The following is a 24,877-nucleotide window of genomic DNA, read 5'->3' as shown; positions in this document are numbered from 1 at the left end:
CCAGGAGGGCGTGGAGGGCGGAGGCTCGTGCTAATGCAGATCGCCAGTCCTTGTGAGACGGGGAGTGTGGGTGTGGTCAGAGTAGGGGGAGGGCCTCCGGGGAAAGCAAGGCAGGATGTGTGCAGTCAGAGCAGTGTGACTGACAGGGATCACCTCGCAAGGACAGCAAGCAGTCTGGCCCAGGTGGCTCCCTTCTGCTGCTCATTTGCTCTGCAGGTAGAAATGTTGCAGATGCAAAGCAGAAAGATACATATTGCTCCCCTTGCCTTTGTTCGGGGCTCAGACCGTGGGAGATATCTCGGGTCTGAGCCCGCCGGTGTCTGAGCCCGCCGGTGTAAAATAAACCTTCAACAGTCCAAAACTTCCCACAGCCACTTGGCTCCTCCATCAGTGATCCAGTCCACATTGTTCCAGGCCCAGCTTACTTTATCTTTACCTTTACCTATATGCTGTTTTTTTTCTCCTTCCGTCCCTAATTATGTAGTTCTGTATAATACCCAGGAAGCTAAAAATGTAAGATCCTTAACTTGCTCTTTAGCAAACAGAGAACAGCTCATCCCACCTCGCGGGCTCGGAAAGAAGCTGTTTGATGTGCTCCCAGCCCCAGACGCTGGGATCCCAGGGAGAAATCAGAGCAGGAACTTCCTTGTGTTGAGTTAACTCTAAGTATCTAAAGAACACTTAACAACTCCGCACCCCAGCCCTTAGACACGTTCTAAAGAATCCTTAAAGGAGGAAAACCCCAACCTTTCGGGGCGCGCTCCTTTCTCTGAGGTCGCCTGCACTTGCTTAGAGTGTAGCCTTTTCATCTTAAGCTTTCTCTCTCCAAACCCTTCGGGGCGCCTCTACTTACTGAGGTTGCCTGCTGCACTTCTCTCTTTAACTTACTTTAAATAAAACTTTTATTCAGCTTCACTAGTGTCTCTGCCCTTCAATTCTTTGTCACAGCAGGGACAAGGACAGAGGACATACACAACACTCCCCCAACAATGTGATGGGGTGTGTTGGGTAAATGGGAGTCTTCAACTAGAATCCCCACCTGGAGGCGTATAAGGGCCTGTTTGCACACCAGTGCGATAATCAGCACAGCACGGCCACCAGTCTGTAATTGGACTGCTGTTCAGGGCATGGGGTGGACGGGAAACGGTAATTCTCTCCACCCCTCCTTTACTGGTACAGAATTGGTCAGGCGCCCTCCGGTCAGCAGGGACCCACCCGCGAAGCTGCTCCTGCAGGGAGGGGGAGGGGCAAGCATGGCAGCAGGGAAACGGAGGACTTCGGGACACACGGGGAGAGAGCTGGGGAGCACAGCACAGCGAGAGGGGGCGCGAACACTGGGAGATAACGATGAGTGCGCACAGAGACTGGACAGTGAGAAATAAAGACCCCCTCCCCAATCTTCCACCCTTCTCTTTATTCAGTCTCAGCAGATTCACAGAGAACTTATGCCTGGCGGGGAACCCCTTTCAGCCTTGAGCCCCAGGAGATTTAGTCTCTCACATGAATCCTGTGAGAAACACACTCCCTGGTCCAAACCCAGTAAGTGGACACAGAGACAAAGAGGACAGCAGAGCGAGGCTTCAGTGACGGTCTTGCAGGACCAGGGGAGGCTGGTGAGCGGGCAACCCTGGGGCAGTGGGGGCAAATGATTTATCCCCTGGCACGTGAGCCCCTGCCCTGCCCCCTCACTGGCTGAGTACTGCAGGTTCACATTGTGTCCCGGACGGCGTCTAACCCAGTTACATCTTTTCCTTACACTTGTCTTAACTTATTGGTAGGTTTAAAAACCTCAACCAGGTAGCAACAGGCCCTCATCAGTTCCCACCCCAACTCTCAGCCTGAGCAGCTTCCACCACGTGGCCCTTTGTTAATACTTTACTGTTAAAATGTTTTAAACCTCCTGGTGGGAATAAGTCACATTTAGGTTTTATGCTGTTTTCTGACAGCTCTGACAGTTGCTCAGACTTTCCTTTTTTCGGCTGCCTTGACGGCTTTGAGATGTCCTAGTCAGGTGTTTTGGAGATTGTGCCTCAGTTGTGTGTCTTTGTCCTGATTACGCTGGAAGGCCTTAGAGGTGAAGGGTCACTGTCATCACGTGTTATCAAGGGTGCATGTGTCAATGTGATGATTTCACCCTGTTGGTGTCAGCCTCCGCCACCTGGCTGGCAACGCTTGTCGGGTTTTTCCACCCTCAGCTCAGTCTTCCTCCCCATACTGTGCAGGAAGTCACTGAAGGAGGCAGGAGTTATGCTCCACCTTTTTTATTATTTTGGTATTAATCTGCACTCACATGAGCAACACTGTGGTTACTAGGTTCCTCCCATGATCGAGTCCCCACCACAAACCCCCTTACAGTGAAGTACCAGGAGGCAGTGGCCAGAGGCAGATCGGGATGAGAGGCCGGGCCTGGAGGCCGCATCCGGGCTCCGTGCTGCTGTGTCTCTCCGCTGGGTCTCAGGCTCAGAGGCGGAGCACTCTGGCTCCTAAAGCTGAGCCCCCTCCGCTCCCCACAACCTGGCCTGTTGGATGCTTGGCCCCCACCTCTGCAGAGTCCCAGATAAAGGGTGATTTCCTAACTTGCCCTCTCATGAGGCAGTGTGCTCCGCCTGGAAGACCAATCTGAGGGGTAGAAAAATCTCCATGATTCACGCACACCGGGGAGAGTTGCTGAGTGTCTGTGAGCCCAGCAGGGAGCCTCCAGAGTCCTGGCACCCAGGGCCTCAGGTTTTGGAGATTTGAGGTCAGGTTCCCGTGCTTCCTGGTCCCCAAGCTGTCTCTGTCCCAGATGGGAGCTTCTGCAGGGACCCATTCCTCTGCGAGACAGAAGCAATCTGCTCCATCCTTCCCAAGCTGGCCCTCGGGATGTTTGAAGACGTCCGCTCTGCCACCTGCACACCCCCAGTCTGGTCCTCAGGTGACATCACTTGTTAAAATACCTTTTCTCACTTTACCAAGGGACACAGAAAGCATGGAGACAAAGTCCAGTACCAAAGAAGAAGAAAATGAAATTGGCTCATAACCCTATCAGTCTATTCAATTCTCTCTGTTCTCTGTTAACATTTATTTTTCTTTTTTAAAGACTAGGATAATTTTGTTTTGTAACAGGCTGCTCTTTTCTCAGTATTAAGGCATGAATGTCCTTTCATGTCATCAGATAGTTTTCCACAGTTTTACCTTAAATGCTTATGTCCTACACCATTTAAACCATAACGGTGTCACCTACATGCTCTCTGATCAGGTAGCAGGCTGCTTCTAACAGGAAAGGCAATGCTGCGGGTAATTCCCCTGCAGTTAACTCCTCATATAAGTGTACATTATTTCCTTTAAAAACCCAAAGGTAAAAGTGGCTGGGAGAAAGGATTTATACTTCTGTAAGTTTTGGATGATGTATTTCTGGATCGCCCTTGTGAGAGAGCCATGATGTCATAAGGCCCCTGCAGCCACGGCAACCTGGTCCTTAGAATCCTTCCAGGCCACAACTGACCACAGTTGGGCCACTGACTGAGCACTGTCCTGCAGCGTGGCCAGACGAGGGTCCCTTCTCTCCCCACTCCCCGGTCTACGTCTTGTTTTCTCTGTGAATTGAGGTACTGGAGATGGAGAAAGGGTTCCCGGGCCTCTCTTCCCGCGTCTACTGCGGTTCTAAGAGTCGGGGAGCGCTTTAGCCGAGCTCTTCCATGTCCCCAGGTGTCTCTAACGTGGGCTTTCTCCTTCTGTTTGTTTAGACCTGAGGCTGGCCATGCTTCAGGTGCCTAGAGATGGTGACGAAGGAGGCAGGGCCACCTCCGGGAGCGCAGGGGAAGAAGAGCAGCATCACACTTCGCCTCAGAAGCTGCTTCTGGAATGTAGCCTCTGCGGGAAGGTGTTCAGCCGCGCCAGCTCCCGGAGCAAGCACTACCTGACGCACAGCCAGGAACGGAAACACGTTTGCGGAGTCTGCAGCAAGGCCTTTAAGCGCAAGGACCACCTGTATGTAGGAGTCTGGTCACCAACATCTGTGCAGGGGGCTGGGGAGGAGGGGGCATGTTCCTAGGTCATTCTCCTCACCTCCCAGATGAGCCCGACACACCCTGTGGGTGTTGGGTCCCTGTGACCCGTGCTTAGACGAGGACTCCGTGTCTGGGGACAGGTCTGCCACTGCCCTGAACAGGTCACGCTCGCAAGCTCCCAAAGTCACACTAATGAGAAAATCATTGCCTTGATTTGCAGACGGGACCTCCCGAGGCAATTTTGTCATGGAGGGAATCGGGTTAACTTTATAGAGAAATATTTGGAGACAGTGGTAGATGCCTGAGGAGAACCAGCCCGTGTTTATATGAGGAACGTGTACCGGGACTCCACAGGGCATGAGAGATTCCAAAATCCCTGTGTCTAGAATGGGGCAACGGCACATTAACTCGTCTCTTTCTTAAGGACCCATTGGGAACCCATTCTGGGGAACTCTGGCCTGCCTTCTGTTGATTTTTCTCTCAGATAAGGGGTTTGCTTAACGGTGAGGGAGAGGGGCACCCTTTCCAGATGCTTTGACCGTAGCTGGGGGCTGAGCACAGGCTCTGAACTGTGGTTCTGAGCTCCACTGCCCCTTGGGAGCACTGTTGAGGGAGTCAGGCTCGGGACCCTGCAGTGGGAGGCTGAGCCCCAGTGACCTCTGACTCCCTTCTCATGTGTGACTCCAGGACGAGGCACATGCTCACCCACCAGAAGACCAAGCCCTTTGCGTGCATGGAGCAGGGCTGCAGCATGAGCTGTGGTGATGACCGCTCCCTACGCCGGCACTACGAGATCCAGCACGGCTTGTGCATCGTGAAGGAGCGGCCACCCCAGCTACCACCCACCCTGGTGAGCGGGCAGGAGGGTGGGACCCTGCCAGCCGGCCTGCCTCTGATCCAAGGCCAGGCAGCGCCTGCCAGCGCTGAGCCTTCAAACCACAACTTACAGTGGCTCCAGAACCTGCCAGGCTGCCCCGCGAGTGAAGGGAACGATGTGTTTACCATCCAGAAGCCAACATCAGTGTCCCCTCAGGAGGGCTCTGAGTCTGGGCCCAGGCCCAGCAGCACCTCCCTGACGGGGGAGCCCTCGCCCAGCGGTGGCCGCAGGCTGGAGGATGCACTGCCCCTCCCCCCCACCGACCTGAAGGCACCTGGGGAGGCCTCAGATGGCCCTGGATATGCCAGCGAGGAACGGGACACCAGGGCTTCCAAGAAGAGCGATTCTGACAGCAACACCTGCTCCCGGCAGCACGTGGAGGAGCCCGGCCTCCAGGAGGCCCTGAAGCCGAGCGGGCTGTCGTCTGACAACATGACGCCGCTCTCCGGGCAGTTGTTCCTGAAGTCGCGGGAGTGTCTGGTGAGTCCAGGGCAGATGCAGGTGTTCCAGATGATCACCAAGTCCCAGGTGTTCATCTCTGGCTCCCAGGTGGCTGTGGCCTCCTCCCAGCATGCTGCGCCTGAGGGCAAGCAGGCTGCGCTGAAGCCACTGCAGGGGCCGCGGCCACACCAGCCCCACCCCTGGCACCCACAGTTGACTCCTTCCATCCTGGCCCTGCATACCCAGAGCCAGAGGGATCCCCGCCCCACAAGAGAAAAACCACGCCCGCCTTCCCCAGGGAGGCCTTGCCCGGCAGCAATCGACGGGACACGAAGGGGGGACCAAAAGTGGCCCCTGCACCATGGGAACCCCGGGGACCCAGACATCCCCTCTCTGGCCAAGCAGCTGAGAGCTGAGATCCACGAAAGGGCCCTTAGACCTGGGGGACATCCTCCCCACAGGGGGCCCACGGCAGACCCAGCTGGGTGGGGACAATCCTGCCGGAGCCCAGCTCCCAGGGAAGCAGGCCCAGGTGGAGAATGGCCTGGCCTTGGGGGCCATGAAAGGTGCAAAGGGCCCGGCCTGCTCCCGGGGCAGAGGCCGCAGGCTGTTCTCTGGCAACATGTGGGCCCAATGTTTCTTGGACTTCCAGAAGGAGAAGGTGAAAATGGACACACACTGTGAGGCCTCTCCCAGCCAGGTGGCCATGGCCTCCTTCTCATCGGCCGGACCTTCAGTGGACACCCTGCAGGACTCAAAGTCCAAGCTGATGATACCCAGCAGGATCCAGGTACCTGACTTTATGCTGTGAGATGAGAGACTCACTCATCACTTGTTTCCGAATTTCTGAGTGTCCAGACATTTTATTTAGTGCCCCTGAGACCTCAGACCCAGTTTTACAGCGGGGAAGTGAAGGTTCAGAGACATCATGGCCCCCCACCAACCTTCCCTGCACAAAAGCCAGGATGAAGGCTTTGCAGAGGCGCGGGGACGCCCTGTGTCACCTTTCCTCGCTGAGTTTTCTCTGCTTGCCCTCCTCTTGCCCTTCTCTTCCTTCTGGGTTTGCCCCTCAAACTCTTCAGAGGATATAAAAGGAGAGTTCCTTCCCCCTCACTATTCCTGCATGAGATGCCATCTCAGGCTGTGGGGCAGGGGTGCCCACATGTGTCAGCACTTGTGCAGCATTAGCCTGGTTACTGCCCAGGTGGTGGCCACGAGGACCTGGGCGCCAGGCGGTCAGCCGCTTCTCTTTGCGACGTGCTCAGGTCTAGCACCTGACAGCTGCATCCTCTTTTTCTTTAAACAGCTTTAATATTCATATGCCATCTAATTGACCATTTTAAATCACACCATCTGGTGATTTTTAGTATACTAACAAAGGTTGTGCACCATTACCACTTTTTCCACAACATTTTTCATCACCCCAGAAATTAACCCCACACCCTTAGTTGTCCCCGCAGGTCTCCCCATAGCCTTCCAGCCCCTGGCACCATGAATCTACCTCTGTCTCTATGGATTTGCCTGCTCTGGACACTTCATATAATTGAAATCATACCCTGTGGCCTTTCATGTCTGCCTTCTTCCACTCAGCATAATGTTTTCAAAGTTCATTCATGTTGTAGCATATGCCAGGCTTTGCTCCTTTTTATGTATGAATAATACTCCATTGTGTGGATACATCGCATTTTGTTTATTTATTCATCAGTTGGTGGCCATTTGGGTTGTTTCCACTTGGCCATTGTGAATAGTGCTTCTGTGAGCATTCGTACAAGTTTTTGTGGGGACATACATTTTCATTTCTCTTGGGAATGACCTAGGGGTGGGGTAATTAGTTCATGGGGTAGCTCTGTGCTTAACCATCTCACAAGCTGCCAGGCTTTTCCGAAGCAGTTGCGCCCTTTCACATCCCCATCCTCAGTGGACGAGGGCTCCGGTTTCTCCACAGCCTCATCAGCACTTGCTATTGTCCAATTTTTTTTTTTACCATGGCCGTTCTAGTGGGTGTGAGGTGCTGCCCCATCACGGTCGGACTCACGAGGCTCTAACGGCTGCTGGTGCTGAGCATCTTCTCATGTGCTTATCGGCCATTCATATGTCTTCGATTTGGTGTCTGTTCATATCCTTTGCCCATTTTTCAACTGGATTATTTGACTTGTGTTGAGCTGTAAGAGTTCTTTCTGTTTTGTACATACAAGGCCCTTATGAGATGTGTAACGTGTAATGATTTTCTCCCATTCTGTGGGTTCTCACTTTCTTGATGGTGTCCCTTGATGCAGGGAAGTTTTAAGTTTTGATAAGTCCAGTTTGTTCTCTTTCTGTGTCATCCAAGAAAGCACTGCCTAATCCAAGGTCACGGAGCCACACCTGTGTTGTCTTCTCAGCACTTTGTAGTTTTAGTCCTTGCATCTGCCTCATTTTTGATATGTTGGCTCAGATGTGTTTTCATCCTCAGGGTGGAAATACCTACCAGCTCCCCGATCCAGTGAAGGAGGAGAGCACGGCAGGCGGATGGTAAGTTCAGAAGCCCCTCCCTGCCGGGCCTGGGGGTTACCCCTCGGGAGTCCTCTGGGGGCTTTTATGTGCTGGCCTTGGGCGAGTGAGCTCTGGATGCTTCAGCCCTGAAGAGGTGCCCCCCAGGCCATGAGGGAAGGGGGTATCGTCTCCATTTCTGGGGATTCATCGAGAGTTGTCAGTGGATCAGACTTAGAAGAAAACAGAGAATCCAGGGGTGGAGTCCCCTTCCCCCGTTCTTCCCCCTGCCGTGTCTCTCCACAGTAACCAGCAAAACGGAGGCCCTGCAGACTGGGCAGAGCCAAGGAGCACGTGTGTCTGCAGGAACTGCAGCCCGATGTTTCACACACAGGAGGGGCTGACCAGCCACACGTGTTTTCCCAATGACCAGTGGCTGCCACCTCGAGGGAACCAGGACCAGCAGGTGAACGGGCGCGCGCAGTAGGTTCTGTGCTCGCAGGGCGCTCACAGGCTTTGGGGGAGGGAGTCAGTGGCTGGGTGTCATGGTCTCAGGATGGAGGCACCCTCCCAGGGAAGCCTGGGCAGGGACCAGGGGTCAGGCTGCGCTGCTCTGGGGGGCAGGCCGGCGCTTGAGCCTGGAGCAGCCTCTCTGCCGCCTGCCTACGGTTACTCTTACTCTGCCATCTCTTCCTGTGTTTAGGTGTCAGGCACAGAGATTTTCAAGTCTCTGAGTCAGGCGCTAAGGGTGGAGGTGGAGGCACAGAGACCCCAGGAGCCATGAAGCCCCCAGACGGCATGAGCACAGCTCCCCTGGGGATGCCTCTGGGCCCAGTGAGCCAGCCCCTGGGGAGCACAGCCAAGCTGGGTGCTGGTTGGTCCACTTTCTTCCCACTGCTTCCTGCACAACCTGGCAGTGGAAGCCATGGGCAGAGCCCAAACCAAGCGCACTGTAAAAAATCTCTCTAGAACAGCTTGGCTTGCACATTCATTCATTCATTCATTCACCTTCTGGGCCGGCCCTGTGGGGGCAGTACTGAGGACACCGTGGTGACAGGGATGGCCCCAGCCTGGCCTCTTGGGGCTCCCAGTCCATGCGAGTAGAAGAACCCATGCTAGGCAGTGAGGACTCAGACTGGGCTGTGCTGGGAGGGGGAGCAGAGGGACTGAGGGGACACCAGAGACCCTGCCTGAGGAGGTCAAGGAGGACTTCCTGGAGGAGGGGGTCAGAGCTGAGACCTGGGGAATGCTGAGCAGTAAGATTGGCAGAAAGAGGGGAGATTGTGTGGAGGTGGGTAAGAGATGTAAGTTCACGGGATCAGCCATTGCAGCCTGGACTGGAGGGTCCCACCTGGAGAAGCCCCCTCCAGGCGGGCGACAGGGTTCACAGATCCGCTTGTCCATCTCATGGAGCTGCGGTCATTTTTCATTTTGTCGTACTGTTGCACTCCATCTCCGGCCCCATCTCTAAGTGCCAGTCACTGTACCAACTTGACGCTGGCCTCATACATCTCCAAAACCCTTTGTATCTGGGCCTCTCCCTGGGGGGTGGGCACATGAGGAAGCTTCAGGCATCATCCATCCAGGCCGAGAATCTGGGGTCTGGCTCGGGCGTGGTGGCCGCGCTCGGCTCCCTTGCTGAGCCCGGCTCGGACAGGGGTGTTGGGTGTTACGTTTCCCTCTGGCTCTGTGGGCAGTGCCCTTGCCGGTGCTCACACCCCCTTGAAGACTGAGCTGTGCACATGTGGCCCCAAGTCACCCCCCTGTGGCTTTGAATTCTCTTCTCCAGGGACAGGACGGACACCAGGAGGAGAGAGATGGGGAGGAGACCAGCCAGCCCAGAAAGCGGAGAAAGCGCCCGCAGCCCAAGGCATCGTTTCTGCCTCCCGCCCCTTCTGCCTCTGGGGGGCTGCGACCTGAAGAAGGCCACCAGAGCTGCCTGCGGTCTCCGGTGCTCCTGGTGGACCACTCCCTGCAGGGACTGTGCCCGCGCTCTCCCGATACACCATCCCCGGTGCTCAGCCCCATCCGGGAGGGGTCTGGGCTGGATTCCAGCACTCTCTGTTCCATGTCCACTCAGGCTGTTCCTGACAAACTCATCAGTACTGAGCTTGGTGAGTGAGGCTGGGGCCCGTCACCTCTGACCATCACACGGCAGGCCTGCGATGGGCCAGATCCACCTCGACGTGCAGCATTTGGTCCAGGTGTTCTCTCTGGCCTGCAGCTGTGTCTGGCCTGGGCGACCCATGGCTGCTCAGAGGTATCCCAGGCCATGTGGAACCAGCAGCCTTCTAGGTGCTGAGAATTTTACAGGCGGAAGGAAAATGTAGAGGCCATTTAGCCTGACCACCCTTCTGCCTGTCCTTTCGAAAAATTTTGTTAGCAGCTTTATTGGTACATAATTCACATACCATATGAATCACTCATTTAAAGTATACAGTGTGTTTAGTAAATTCAGAGTTGTGCATCCATCGCACTATGTAATTTTAGAGCAATTTCATCACCCCAGAAGCAGCACTGTATCCATTAGCAGTCACCCCTCCCCCCCACAGCCCCCGTCTCCCCAGACCTGGGCAACCACTGATCATCTCTAATCATCATGGACGCACCTACTCTGGACATTGCATGTAATTGGAATCATACAGTATGTGACATTTGGTGTTTAGTTTATTCATTTAGCATAATGTTTTCAAAGTTCATCCATGTTACAGCATATACGGTGCTTCAATCCTTTTTTATGGCTGAATAATATTCCGTTGTGTGGATACACAACATTTTATCCATTTATAGCTGATGGGTATTTTGGCTGTTTCCATCTTTTCATTACTGTGAATAATGCTGTTATGAACATTCACATACAAGTTTTTGTTGGACAAAGGTTTTCATTTGTCTTGAGTTTATGCCTAGGAGTGGAATTGCTGGCTCACCGGGTAACTATATTTAACAGTTGAAGGAACTACCAGACTGTTTCCCAAAATGGCTGAGCCATGGGAATAAATTTCCATGCACATTGCACGCAAGTTCCAATTTTCCACATCCTTATCAACGATTCTTAGCTTTTTCAATTATAACTCTCCTAGTGGGCATAAGGTATCTCACTGTGGTTTTGATGTGCATTTCTCCAATGGCTAATGATGTTGATATCTTCCCATGTGCTTATTGTCCATTTGTGTATTTTGTCAGAAATGACTATTCAGATCCTTTGCCCCTTTTTAAAATCGAGTTATTATCTTTGTATTACTAAGTTGTAAGAGCTCCCTTTATATTCTGTATGCAAGTCCCTTATTACATATATGATTTGGGAATTCTCTCCTGTATCATGTCTTGTATTTTCATTTTATTTATGGCATTTGTGGTACAAGAGTTTTTATTTTTTATCACTTGTGCTTTTGGTGTTGTATCTACGGTTTTCCCTGACCAAAAGTCACTTTAAGTCAGTTAAGAAAAGAGAAGAAATATGCAATTATGCTGACTTTTCCTCCTTTTTCTTCTAAGAGCTTTATGATTTTAACTCTTACATTTAGGTCTTGGATCAATGTTAAGTTCCCTTTTCTATATTACGTGAGGTAGGAGTCTAAATTCATTCTTTTGCATGGGGATATCAGTTGTTGCAGCACCGCGTGTTAAAGAGATTATTCTTTCCCCCATTGAGCTGGTGTGGCACCTTTGTGGAAATCAACTGACCATAGTGATTTTAGATTTTTCTTCTTTTTTAATACGGACAGTTACTGCTATAAGTTCCCTTGGAGCAGTGCATTAGCCACATTCCATAAGTTTTAGTATGTTATGTTCTTCTTTCCTTTATCTCAAAATATTTCCTTATTTCTCTTTTGATTTCTTCTTAAATACACTGATTATTGAGGAGTGTGTTGTTTTATTCCCACATATTTGTGAATTTTCCAAATTGTCTCCTTTTATTGATTTCTAATGTAATTCTACTATAGTCACAGAACATGCTTTGTATTAAGTTGGTCCTTTCAAGTTTACTGAGATATGTTTTATGAGCTAGAATATGTTCTGTCCTGAAGAATGTCCCATGTGCACTTGAGAAGAATATATTCTACTGCTGTTGGGTGGAACGCACCAAAAATGTTCCTGTGTCTTGTTTTATCCCGTGTGGTTGTCCTGTCCACGACTGCAAGTGCTGAAATCTCCAACTATTGTTTTGAATTGTGTATTTCATACTCAATTGTGTCAGTTTCTGCTTCATGTATTTTTGGACTCTGTTTTTAGGTGCATATATGCTTGTAATTGTCATAACTTCCGGATGGTGTGATTCTTTATCTCATGATATGACTACAATGTTATTTATCATCACTGCAATAGTTTTATCATAATCTCTAGGTTTTTCTGTTTTAAAGTCTAAGTAGCCTAACAGCACCATTCTGCCTCTTTTAAGGCTGTTTACGTGGGATATATTTTCTGTCCTTGTATTTTCAAACTGCTTGTGTTTTTTTAAATAAACCATGTTTCCTATAGATAATATTAGTGGGATCATACATTTTTTATCTAATGTGACAAACTCTGCATTTTGATTGGTTTATTCAATCCAGTGTCATTTGATGTTACACTGATATGGGGAGGTTTACATTTGCCATCATGCATTTCATTCTCTGTATGTCCCTCGCCTTTTCCTCCTTCTGTTCCTCTATTCAGGCTTACTTATGTATTAAACATTTTCTATTGTAACATTTTAATTCCTTTAGCTTTTCATGTTTTTCTTAGTCCTTTCTTAGTGGTTCCTCTATGACGTAAAATTACATCTTAATGTCATCAGAATCTGTTCAGATGTATAATAACTTACAGTGAAATACAGAAATGCTACTCCTATAGAGCTCCATTTCTCCTAACCCTTTTGCTTTTATTATTTATATATCTACATAATATATGTATGTGTGTGGGTGTATAAACCCAGCAATACATTAATTCTTACATTATACGGATTTGTATTATGGAACCAAAACTGAGAGAATAAACGAAAGCAAGCATTCTTTACACAGTTTGTTATATAACATTTTTAGTTACCATTTCTCATCTCTTCATTTATTCCTGTGGATTTGAGGTACTGTATGGAGTGTTATTTCTTTACTCCAATGCATCTCCCCTTTGTTGTGCTGTTGTTGTCATATACATGTATATAAACTACAGGCCTATAACAGTAGTGTTCTATGCATTTACTTTTTAAGTCAATTAAGAAAAGAGAAAAAATATGCAATTATACTCACTTTTATAATTACCTATATAAGTACATTTACCAGTGTTTTTTGTTTGTTTGTTTGGAGTCAGATTACTATCTCACGCCATTTTCTCTTTCAGTCTGAAGAACTTCCTGCAGTATTTATTTTCATTGTGGAGGTGCAATTCACATGTCATACAATTCATCCCTTTAAAATACACAACACAGTGGTGGTTGGCATATTCACAGAGCTGTGCCACCGTTGCTATCATCAACTTTCTGATATTTCCATCATGTCCCAAGAAAGCCCTGTGCTCATGAGTCGCTCTTGTTCCCCCCAATCCCGACCCTGTCCCCAGCCGTAGGTAACCACGAATGAATTTTCTGTCCTCCAGGCTCGGCTCTTCTGGACATTTCGTATAAGTGGGAATCACACAATGTGTGTTTCTTTGTGTTTTCTTGCAGTTAGCATGAAAGCTTAGGGTTTCACCCATGTTGTGTATATCAGAAGTTCATATCTTTTCATGGTGAATAATTGTCTCCCCTTAATGTTCCTTGTAAGACAGGTCTGCTGGCAACAAGTTTCCTCAATTTTTATTTACCTAAGGATGTCTTTTCCCACCTTCATTTTTGAAAGGAAATTTGCTGGATATAAGATTCTTGGTTGAGCTTTTACTTCCAGCAATGAGATCATGTTGTCCCACTGCCTTCCAACTGCTATCATGTCCGATGAGAAGTCAGCTGTTAATCTTACTATAGTGCGCATGTATGTCACGTTATTTTTCTCTTTTTGCTTTCAAGATCTTTATCTTTGGCTTTCAGTATTTTGCCTATGATGTGCCCAGATGGAGAGTTCTTTGTGTTTATGCTACTTGGAGTTTATGGAGTTTCTTGGATGTATGTATTGTTTTTTCATCACATTTTGGGCATTTTCTGCCATTAAATACTTTAAATATTTTTCTGTTCCTTTCTCCACTCCTTGTATTCCCATTGGACGTGTTGCTGTACTTATTGGTGCCCCACATTTCTCTGTGGCTCTTCATTTTCCTTCAATCATTTATTTTTCTCTCTGTTCTCCAAAATCCATAATCTCCATGCATTTAGCTTTAAGTTGGCTGCTGGTTACTTCTGCGAGCTCAAATCTACACTTTGGTTATTGTTCTTAACTCCAAGATTTCCATTTGGTTCTTTAAAAACAAAAACAACTTCTCCCTCTTAATAGTATTCTCTCTTTGATGACCATTTTTCATTGTAACTTCCTTTAGTTCTTTAGGCATGAGAGGTGGGAGGAGAGGGACCCCCTGTGTCCCTGGCTGCACCTCCCTGGAGTAGAGCCCTCCAAGTAGAGCTTCTGATACACAGTTTATTCATCTTGCTTAACTGAGACTTTATATTCCTTGGTTAGTAACTCCCCATTTCCCGTGACGCTAACCCTGGCCACCACCATTCCACCATTTGGTTATATGGATTTGACTGTTTTAGATACTACATGTTAAGTGTATTCATGCAGTATTTCTCTTTCTCTGACTGGCTTATTTCATTTAATGTTCTCAAGGGGTTCATCCATGTTGTTGCATATTGCAAAATTTCATTTTTTAAATGCTAAGTAGGGTTCCATTGTATGTATAAACCACACCATTCTTTACCCATTCATATGTTGATGGGCATCTTGGTTGTTTCCACATCTTAGCTATTGCGAATCACGTTGCAGTGCACATGGGAGTGCAGGTGTCTCTTTGAGAGCCTGACTTCCGTCCTCTTGTGTCAGTACCCACAAGTGGGGTTCCTGGATCATATGGTAGTTCTATTAGTGTTCTGAGGGAGCTCCCGACCTTGCGAGCTTGGAACCCGTACTTTCAGCTGGTCCACAAAAGGCAGGCAGAAGGGGCCCCTGCATCACTTCCAGTCAGTGTTCCTGAAGCTTGGTGTTGCATGTTTTCTAGATCAAGTGAATAACTCTTCTGGCATCTGTGCGATCAAGGATGACACAGAGCTCAGCACTGAACCGTGAGTTGGAACAGGCTTAGAACCTGGGGGTCTTTCCAAAATGGGGATATTTTTACCCTCCTTGTGTTCCCCCAGAGCTCCTTCCTCCCAGGGGGGATAGCTACTCTCTGGGAGAGAAGTGGTAGATTTCTCTGGGTGTTTGGGGTAGGTCCTCCAATATTCCTTCTTTCTGGGCATCCCATAGTTGGGCCCACCGGAACAAATGCCCAGGACCCTGGGGTTCTAGGTAGAATTGGTGATGGCACATGTGAGGCTTGAGTATCCATGGAATGTGACTAGAGGGATGTGGCCATGGGTGTAGAAGCATGCCAGGCATCAGCATACACCTCCCCTGTGCTGGAACCACAGAGGGGCACCTGAGGGAGATACCTGGTGATAAAGAAAATTGGAGGAAGGGGGTGTAGCTGGACAGTATCTAGAACACTTGTCCATGTCTGTCAGGGGTGGCGAATACTCCCCAGATGCATCTGGGAGATGACAGGGGTTTCCGCAGAGCAGGGCTCTGGCCGGAGAGCAGGGCACGTCACACACCTCCGTCTTATTTCCCATCTTAGTCACATGTGTATGTCTCGTGTGTGGCCTCATTTCAGATGCATCCGGATTGGTAGCGAGTTCCAGGCCGAGATCCCGGAGCTCCAGGAGCGCCCTACGACCGCGCCCGGTGAAGATGGAGCCTCTCTGGTCTGGAAGCCATCGGATGACATGATGACCAATCGAGAAACACAGGATAGAGGTGGCTGAGACATGGGGGCCGAATTCCCAAGGGTATCCCCCTTCCCCCATCTCCAGGGAGATCCTCCACCCAGGCCTCACCGGGACCAAGAAGCAGTATCCCTGGGTGCGGCACCTGGCTGCGGGACCAGGGCTTCTCCTCCCGCCCCCCATTCTCCTCATGCGGTAACCAGCCAGGCCATCCTGAGCAGGTGCCAGGAGCAGCGCTTCTGCCCTTCCTCCTTGTCCTTCCCTTGGCTTGCTTTTCAGGGAGCTGTGAGGGAGACAGGGACAAGGAGCCCCTCTCTGCTTTTGGGGACGTCTCCTCCCCGGCATTCCCTGACTCCCTGTGTCTCCCGTCTTTCATGCTCTGCTGGGGACGTTTGCTGGCAACAGTGACTGAGCTCTGCAACTTGGCCTGCTCCAGCACGATGCCAGGAGGGGGCACCAACCTGGAGCTCGCTCTGCACTGCCTGCATGAGGCCCAGGGCGAAGTCCCGGTGAGCTGGAGGCAAGGGTGGGCTTGGCGGGTCCCTGGGATGCCCCTGCCGTGCTGAGCCTGTGAATCTGGTGCATGTAACGTGCCATCTGCAGGCTTTGCGGCTCATGAAAACTGAAAAAGGCCACCCATCCTTTTCCCCAGTGGCTGTGGGGTTGATCTCCTTGTCAGTTGTAGGGCAAGTGTGCAGATGGGGCCCAGTTAGTCAGTCATTTACCTGGGGCCGCAGCAGAGCACCAGGTTCCTCCGAGGTCGCAGGGGCAGGGGGAGTGGGGCCGAGTAGACTGACTCAGGTCCTGCACTGATCTGGTTTATCGATGGAGCTTTATCTTTTTGATTAAAAACCCACGTACGAAAACCCCTGATGCAACAAAAATATCTGCTTCCTCCAAGGACCCGCTTCACAATCCTGTAGTTTAGAAAATAAAAAGTCCCACTGTGAGTAGTGGGGAGGGAAGTCATGTCACCCGAGTTAGGGCCCCAGGAGTCAGTGTCGGCAACTGTGATTTTCCTCAGGTTGCAAGGCAATGGGCGGCGCAGAGTGGGTGCTCAGCCGAGGAACCAGCACATGTGTGTTGGCCCTCATGAGTGTTGTGGTCCTGGGGCAGGCCCGGCTTTGGGGCCCCCCTCGGTCTAACGCTCTGCCTCCACCATTTTTGAAATTAACGAATTTTCTAAAAGGGGCCTGCGTTTTCATTCTGCGCTGGGCCCTGCAGGTTCCACGGCCTGTCCCGATCGGGTTTACACTGGTGAGAGAGACAAAATCCTGCTCCATGGGGCTTACATTTTAATTTTAGGACAAAGGGTAATCTGTTTTCAAAAATTGTTTGTGGTTAGTGCTATGAAGGAAATACAACGGGGTGTGGCACAGGCAGGGCCCCTACAAATGCCAGTCATTGGCGAAGGAAGGAGCTGGTGCCGGTATAAATCCGCCACTGCTTCCTTCGTTGAGAAAACCCTACTGAGAAAAACCCCAGCTGCACTCAGCAGTATGCGTAGTGACGGAGCGGGTACGTCCACTGCAGCTCACAGGCCGTGGCCAGTCCACGGCCCCACCACGCGCTGAGTAGCCCTGGAGCGAGGGAGGCTTTAGGGGGGCCTGTCAGTGCTTTTCAAATGAATGAAAGGTGGAAGGCAGGCCTCCGCCTCACCTGCCCTCCCTCAGAAAGACGCCCGCTTTCCTTCCTGCTCCAGGTGGCCCTAGAGACCTTGCTACTCAGCGGACCACAGAAGCCACCGACTCACCCGCTGGCTGACTACCACTACGCAGGTACTGGAGCGAGGCTGCGGGAGTGGGTGTGCCCGGCTAGTACTCGGGAGCCGGTCAGTCTAGACAGCAGGCTCTGCTTGTGCCCCTGGGCATGCTCTTGGGGCCCTCCTTGTCCTGCCTTTCCAGAAGGGCCTTTCCTCCTGGGGGGACCTCAGTGGGTGCCTCTTTCTCCTGGCTGGGTCCTCCCTTCCCCCTTCCAGTGCAGTGGTTCCCTCAGGGGCTGTGCCCAGCCAGGAAAGGGATCCCCTGGCCAGGGAGAGGTGAAGGCGGGCTCAGATGCAGTGGCTGAGCACCCCAGCCTGGGAGTCAGGAACTGGGAGTCCCTGCCTCCCGTTGGCAAGTCTGTTAACCAATGGAAGCCTTCTTATTGCATCTGTAAAGTGGGGATAGTATTGGTCCCAACCTGCTAGGGTTTTCCAAAGGATTGTATGAGATAAAACAGAATTCTTGGCACATAATTGGTACTCAGTAACGACAGCTTTAAAAAGGGCAGGCTGCATTTCCGCCATGGCTGCGGCTGCAGAACTGTCCTTTTCTCTCCTGTTTCTCCGATAGGTTCAGCCGTCTGGACCCCCGCAGAGAAGGAGCTGTTTAATAAGGCATTCCAGGCTCATAAGAACAACTTTTCCTTGATACACAAGATGGTAAGGTGTACGTGGGTGGGCTGGTGTAGACAAGGCCTCGTCTCACACCGCTGAGCCGAGCCAGAGCTGGAGGGCCTATTGGGGTGACATGCTGTTCACACTGTAAACTGCTTGTGGTTTATAAAGCCATTGATGTGAACACCTCCAGACAGTACAGAAATGCCATCACGTGCTCAAAGCCCTCCGCACCCATCGCCGTCATCCTACTTCTGAATGATGACCTCTGACTTTGATTGGGCACCTCAGGCATTTGCCCATACAGATCTCCCGTGCATATACACATGTATTTAGAAAAGGATGTGAACATACTACACTTAATGTCTGCTGATGTTTTTTGTTCTTTTAACTTAATATGCACAAAAACTGCACGTAACCAAAATGTAAGATTTCATGTTTTGACATATTTATACCTGCAAAACCATCACCATGATCAAGATAAGAAACACATTCATCACTCCCAAAAGGTTCCTCCTACCCCTGTGATAAATCCCTTTTTCTTATCACCCCTGTCCTTAATCACCTCCTTATCTTCTTTCTGTCACTATAAGTTAGTTTGCATTTTCCAGTGTTTTCTATCAATCCTGCAGCATGTGCACTGCTTGTCTACCTTGTGTGGCTTCTTACACTCAGCATCACTATTTTGAGGTCCATCCATGTTATTGTGTGGACCCTTTTTCTTGCTGAGGAGTATTCCATTGTGTGGATGTAACACAGTTCATTTACTCATTCCCCTATTGAGGGACATCTGTGGGGTATCCAGGTATCTGTAATTATAAATAAACCTGCTGTGAACATTCACATTCAAATCTCTAGGTGACCAAGTAGTGTTGGTGGCGGGGAGGGCGGTAAATACTTAGGAAAGGAATTAGTGGCTCACATCATAGGGGTACATTGAACTTTTTCAAGAAAGTGCCTTTTCATCTACATCTTCCAGGCGTTTCTTTACCCAGTTTTGGGCCATCTCATTCGCACATGCTGGTCAGCACGTTGCCGAATGCTCGAGGGGAGCGCCCCCCAGATTTCTGGACATTTTGACTGTTTCTTCTCATTGTTTTGAAAGGGAAGGTCAATGTAGCTCCTGCTGCTCCATCTTGTTTGGAAGCAGAAGTCCAAGTTTTGTTTTTTTTCTAACGTAGTGATATTTCTTAGGCAGAGGATTTACTACTCTGGCTCCTAGTGTTTGAAGATATGCAGAGCTGAAAAATTTATATGTAGAAAAGTATTTTCTGAAGTGAGCTCCACATCTTAAACGGCCAATTTCATTTTCCTGAGAAATTGTCTTCCTAGAGCAATTAAACTTTCCTGTTCTGCTTTGCTTTTACAGAAGTTATTATTAATGGGGTCCATTCTTAGTGGGGGGAGAGCACATGGTGGGGTCTGAATGCCCAAGGATCTGACTGTGCCCTCAAAACCCCCTCCTCCTCTCCTGGGCCTCCTACCTCTGCACTGCAGGGCGCTGCCTGGCTGCTGCCAAGGCTTTGTGGTCTCTGCTGCTGAGGGCAGCCTGCTGCAGGGAGCCCCAGCTGGTAAATGCATAGCCATGAGGCCTGGCGTCACAGTGAGCGCCTGTGTAGGGAGCCCTCGTGTACACCTTCCTGTAGGGAAGGCCTCCCGGGACTGACTTGGGGCTCATAGAGCGTGCAGAGCTTGGACGGTGCTGGCTACGGCGGCGTCACCCTGAGCCTGTCATCAGCAGCAGGACTCTGTGCTTCTGTGCTCCTTGTAGCCCAGGGGCGTGCCAAGCCCAAGGGGAGAGACATTCCAGGAGAGCTTTCAGGAAGTGCCCAGCCCCACGGCGAGGGGGCGTGTGGGGCAGTGCCCAAAGCCCGCTGCTGTTTTCTTTCACCAGGTCCAGACAAAGTCGGTGGCCCAGTGTGTAGAATATTACTACACCTGGAAAAAGAGGGTCCGGTTTACTACATCTTCTCGGGCCCCGGGACTGAAAAAGAGCGTCAAAAGGAAGCTGGCCGAGGCAGACCCCACAGAAACAAAGGTAGGGGATTCTGGGGCAGGGCGGTCTCACTGGAGTTCAGTGCTGGTCTGGACAGCGACTGGCCACCCAGTCGGGGTGGGGAAGGGGCCCCCACAGGGGAAAGCATCTCCCTCAGAAGGGTGGAAGGTCGGCACCTGATGACATTTCTGCCCCTTCTGCAGGCCACTTCCAGCCCTGAGAAGAGACGCAACCACCATCCAACCCCTGAGTTGAAGACGGAGACGGAGAGCTGCAGGGGACAATCTGTGGCCAACACCAGCCCAAATGCTGCTCCCAAGCAGACCCCTGAGTCTCTGGGGTGCGTCCAGGGCCAAGGCGCTCCCTGTGGGGAGTGTGAGAGGTGGGCACCAGCCCTGTCCCCGGATGCACCCGCACAGCCTGCCCTGTCCCCGTGGGCCCTCAGCCCAGCTTCCCCTGCTCTGACCCGTGTCCTCTGCTGACTCTGCAGGGTGTTTGACAAGATGTGCACTCACTACGCCCACATGAAGCGGCACCGAGTTCAGGACCCCGTGGAAACAACTGTCGGGGAGGAGAGGCCAGCGAAGGCCTTTAAGGTGGAAGAGGAGGAGAAGGAGGAGAAGGAGGAGGAAGGAGGGACGGGGGCTGACATGGGCCCCTTGCAGGGGCGATTTGGGCCGTGAGCCGGGGTCAGGCAGCCCGTCATTGGGATGAGGACCTCGGGCCCCATCACCTCTCCCTTCCGCCTCCCCGAGGAGTCCAGGGCATCCCTCTGCCTCCACCCCCACCTCCCCTGCCCCCCACTGACCAGCCCAGCTTGCAGACCTGCGTGAGAAGCGCCATCAGCGGACACTGTGGCATCCTCGTCAGCTGGTGCCAGAGGCCCCGGCCCCTTTACGTGTGCCCTGTGCCTTCAGACCATAGTCTTGTGATGACTTGGCTCATTGTTATTTTTTTTTTCCATGTCAATCTGTGAACCCTATTAAGTTTTGTTCTGAAGCAGCTGTCTTCTGGCTTCTCTGGCCTGTTGAGCCAGCAAAGGCTTTAGGGCTCCTGCCACTCGCCAGCGCCCCAGAAACGCGTGAGCTGAGTCTCCGCCCTGGAGGGGCCGCGTCCTCGTGCAAGCCGGGAGCCGGCCCTGAGGTGCCTGCCGCAGTGTGTGTCCGCGCCCGGTCCATGCAGCGGGCCCACAGTGACACAGGAGGGACCCAGGTGCTCCTCTCAGCGAGCTCACATTTTAGGAGCAGGAGAGCAGCAGGAATAAATAAGCAAAGAGGTGGTTTTAGCTACTGCTTTGGGCCCTAAGGACAGAAGAGTCGGCAGTGTAGTGACCAGCAGTCAGGACATGACGGGGGTTCCAGTGTGTCCGGGGTGACGTCAGGGTCTCCCAGCAGCGGCCAGCTCAGCATGAGGATCGCAGGGGGATGAGGATCCGCCCCTCCTGCCCTGAGGTCCAAACCAGAGGGCACAGGAAAGAGCACCTTCCACGCTCCTTCCTCGTGTCCCTTTTTAAGAGCAGGGAGGCTTGTAACGGTCACCAGAAGAAGGCCTCTGGGTCCATTGGTCAGGACTGGGGCCCACGCTCTTTCTAACCTGATCCCTGGCAGTAGGAAGTGCAATATATACAATATAACCAATAATATTATAGCATCTTGGATGCTAATGGAGAACTCCACTTGCTGTCGCAAGCATCTGGTGACATATGTAATCACTGGGTCACTGGGTTGGACGTTTGAAAGTAATATAATGCTGCATATCAATTTTATTCCAATTAAATTTTTTAAAAAGACTATAAAAACAACACTTGTTTTGGACATTACATAAGCAAGAAATAAACTACTGTCATACTTGAGCCACTGAAGGGTTGGCTTGGTTTAGAGATTGTTCTGACAGCTAGTATTAACCAGAATATTTGGCAATACCTGCCATGATCCTGTGTCCCTACCAGATATCAGGAATACTGAGGAAAAACTTTTCATGTAGACTCTGGGAAATATTTTCCAGGCAAAGCTAAAAAAGAATTTAAAGGCAGGTATTATCAATGAAACTTCAGGCTCGTGATTCATAAAATGCACTGTTTATTTTGATTTGGCCATGGTTCGAGCTCTCACTAAAAGTTTTTGTTATTATTTTGTTTTGTTTTTTTCAAAGAATAACTTTTAGAATAACTACTCTAGAAAACAATAAGAAGAAGAAATTAGAAAAGATCCTGACAAGGTGGAGGGAATCAGAACAATGATCCGGGCCTTGCTGATTACCCTGTGCATTTACATACATGCCCATATGCTCAGGTCCTAAGCACTGGTTAGAAATTAATAAAACAATATACATCTTAACTATGTCTGTATCACTTTCACAGGGTAGAAGTCTCCATTAAAGATTCTTTAAAGTTCTAACTTGAATGTTGCCAAATCTAATTAAGAAATTAGTTTATATTTACTTACATAATTATGTAAAATCACTGGTGCCACCTAAGAGTCTACTCACCCAATTTAAATGTGTCCCATTTTGCACTAAATTAGAGTTATGATATATTTTACCATATTAAATATATTTGAATACAAGTTGGTCTGACAATTTAACCTTAATATATCATAGCATGTATAATAATAGCATAATTAGTATTGTAAAGAGCAGCTTCAATTAGAACATATTACATTCGCATTGTATTCGCTATTTTCATAACTACCGTCCCTGCAGCACTAGTTCATCAGTGCCCTAAAGGGCGGTGTTTGTGACCCGTATCTAAGCCACCCACAGCTCTCACATTACATCCTGTGCTGTGCACAATAGCATATGATGAGCGAGTAAATACAGAGGACAAATAGTTTTCCAGGGACCCATTTGGATTTTCATTCATCTCTTCTTAGAAGTTGAGGAGCCCCTCTTCTCTCTTAAGTCCCACCGTGGTCTTGGATGCACACTGTCAAGGTGGAACCTATGGCCAGGGCAGTCACAGCAAGCCACCTCCAAGAGGGGTCCCCAGCATCTATATATGGGGGTCAAAGTTGAGTGCCAGATCACATGTTAAAAGTAGTTTGTAGTCAACCGAATTGCGTGTATTTCTACTTGATAGCCAGTACCCCCCTTTTAGCCGTTCCCCTATGCCCAGCTGCATTCTGGTTTAATATACACCACAGCACACTCTGTGCTCAAAGAGACTCTCCTACCCCAGAGAACAGTGTTCTGTCTAACCGGAAAGACCGTCACAGTATGGACACGGGTCACCACTCAGATGCTTTCTCATAAATACAAATATGTTCCAGGTTTCTGAAGATGAGGCTGGACGAGCTTCCTGGGAAATCCGTGAGCCGACAGAGGGGGATGATGGACAGCGCTCTCAGGGACACCTGTCCAAATAAGGGACGTGGACACACAGAAATGACTGGCCCACACTCACACACAGGTATTAAATGGGTTTAAGTGGCATCAGATGGAACCTCAGCTTACAGGTGACACGCCGCTACCAGGACTCACTGGGGAAGCCTCATGGGGATGGATGTAGGGGCTGACATTTCCAAGACCTGAAGGAAGACTTGGAAAATTACTCTTTAAAAAAACCAGAAACCTACAACTTTCAATAACTCTTTAATAATCACAGGAGCTGCAAAACTTCCCACCTGGGTACGCATTGCTCAGAAAAACCGAAAACTTCTTACTAAATAAAAATGTGAGCAGTGCCTAAAAAAATTGGCAAAGGAATGACGGAGACTTTCTGACAACTCACAATGAACCATGGATACTATTTGTTTCATTGTCCAGGAGGAACATCACAGTGAGAAAAATCTGTGAATTAACAGGTTGATTTACTTTAGACGTTCATGAAGAAGCTTGGAACATCAATAAGACATGTCTTCCTAAATGCGCACCTGTGGCAAAGGCAATATGCTCCCTAAATATTCCACCTGTTCGCCCACATTCCCCAGACTGGGCAGTTAGGTTGGGCCATATGACAGTTCTGACCAGTAAGCTGTGGGCACAAGTGACGTGGGTCACTTTTAGGCCAAAGGATGGAAGAGCTGGTACATGACCTTCTGGCTGTGTCCTTTCCTGTTGGGATGACGGAGGGGACCATGAGTTGCAGATGCTGCAGCTACGAGATGTGAAAAGCTGCTGCCCTCAGTCTGGCTCCCTGAATGGCTGTGTGGGGCACACCAACACTGCCAACTCCTGCTGGGCATGTACAGTGAAAAAGAAAAAAGCCTTTGTGTGCTAAGTCACATAGAAAGATGGAAGATGGGGCTATTCAGTCCCTGAAGCATATCTTAAATAAAATTATATCTGAAGTTCAAAAACCTCAAAATCCTCACCTACCCAGCCTCACAGGGCTCCAGATGCTGTGCTTCTGAAGCTTCCTCCCACACTGGGAGCCGGGCAGGGCACTCCGCAGGGAACGGCTCCACCATGGCATGCTGGCAACCTGGCCTGTCCCCACACCGGCCACAGAAGGCAAAGCGGAACCTCAGACTGGCCCGGGTCTTGGCGGGATGCCCCGTAATTCCTCCCGAAGTGAAGGAAGACGAGCGGTGCTGTGGGCAGCTGCCAAGCAGCAGCTTCTCCTCTATGTTCCCTCATGTGGGAGTGGGGTGGGGGGGCTGCCACAAGACCGTTTCCCATGCGCCACCCGTGTTTGGGTGAGCACACGATTTCCCCCTCCCTCCCTCCCCGGCAGGGCACAGCTGCAGGCTTCTGTGTCTGTCAGACTACGTGGCTGTAACTGGGGGACGGCTCCCCCAGCGGAGTGACCCCCGCCCAGGCCTCCTGCCGGCTGCTCCCTGTGCTTCAGGCTCACCCTGTGTCAGGGCGAAGGAGGTGGGGACCTGGTGCCCTGCTGGCCTGACGC

General features: G+C 50.4%; 1 protein-coding gene across 1 annotated transcript; it reads left to right on the top strand.

Moving 5' to 3' along the window:
• Window positions 1-2,862: 2,862 nt before the first annotated feature.
• Window positions 2,863-21,479, top strand: LOC140847122 (zinc finger protein 541-like). Its single transcript, XM_073226334.1, is given in 16 exon segments — window positions 2,863-2,914; window positions 3,726-3,969; window positions 4,677-5,500; window positions 5,503-5,729; window positions 5,732-6,097; window positions 7,760-7,818; window positions 8,083-8,242; window positions 9,566-9,890; window positions 14,896-14,959; window positions 15,550-15,692; window positions 16,067-16,170; window positions 17,364-17,439; window positions 17,995-18,083; window positions 19,933-20,076; window positions 20,238-20,416; window positions 20,525-21,479. Coding segments are annotated over 16 exon segments (3,249 nt in total). The 3' UTR covers window positions 20,718-21,479.
• Window positions 21,480-24,877: the final 3,398 nt, after the last annotated feature.

Source organism: Manis javanica, chromosome 17 (genome assembly GCF_040802235.1).
Source record: "Manis javanica isolate MJ-LG chromosome 17, MJ_LKY, whole genome shotgun sequence".
Lineage (NCBI taxonomy): Eukaryota > Metazoa > Chordata > Mammalia > Pholidota > Manidae > Manis > Manis javanica.
This window is presented reverse-complemented; position numbering and strand designations above follow the sequence as displayed.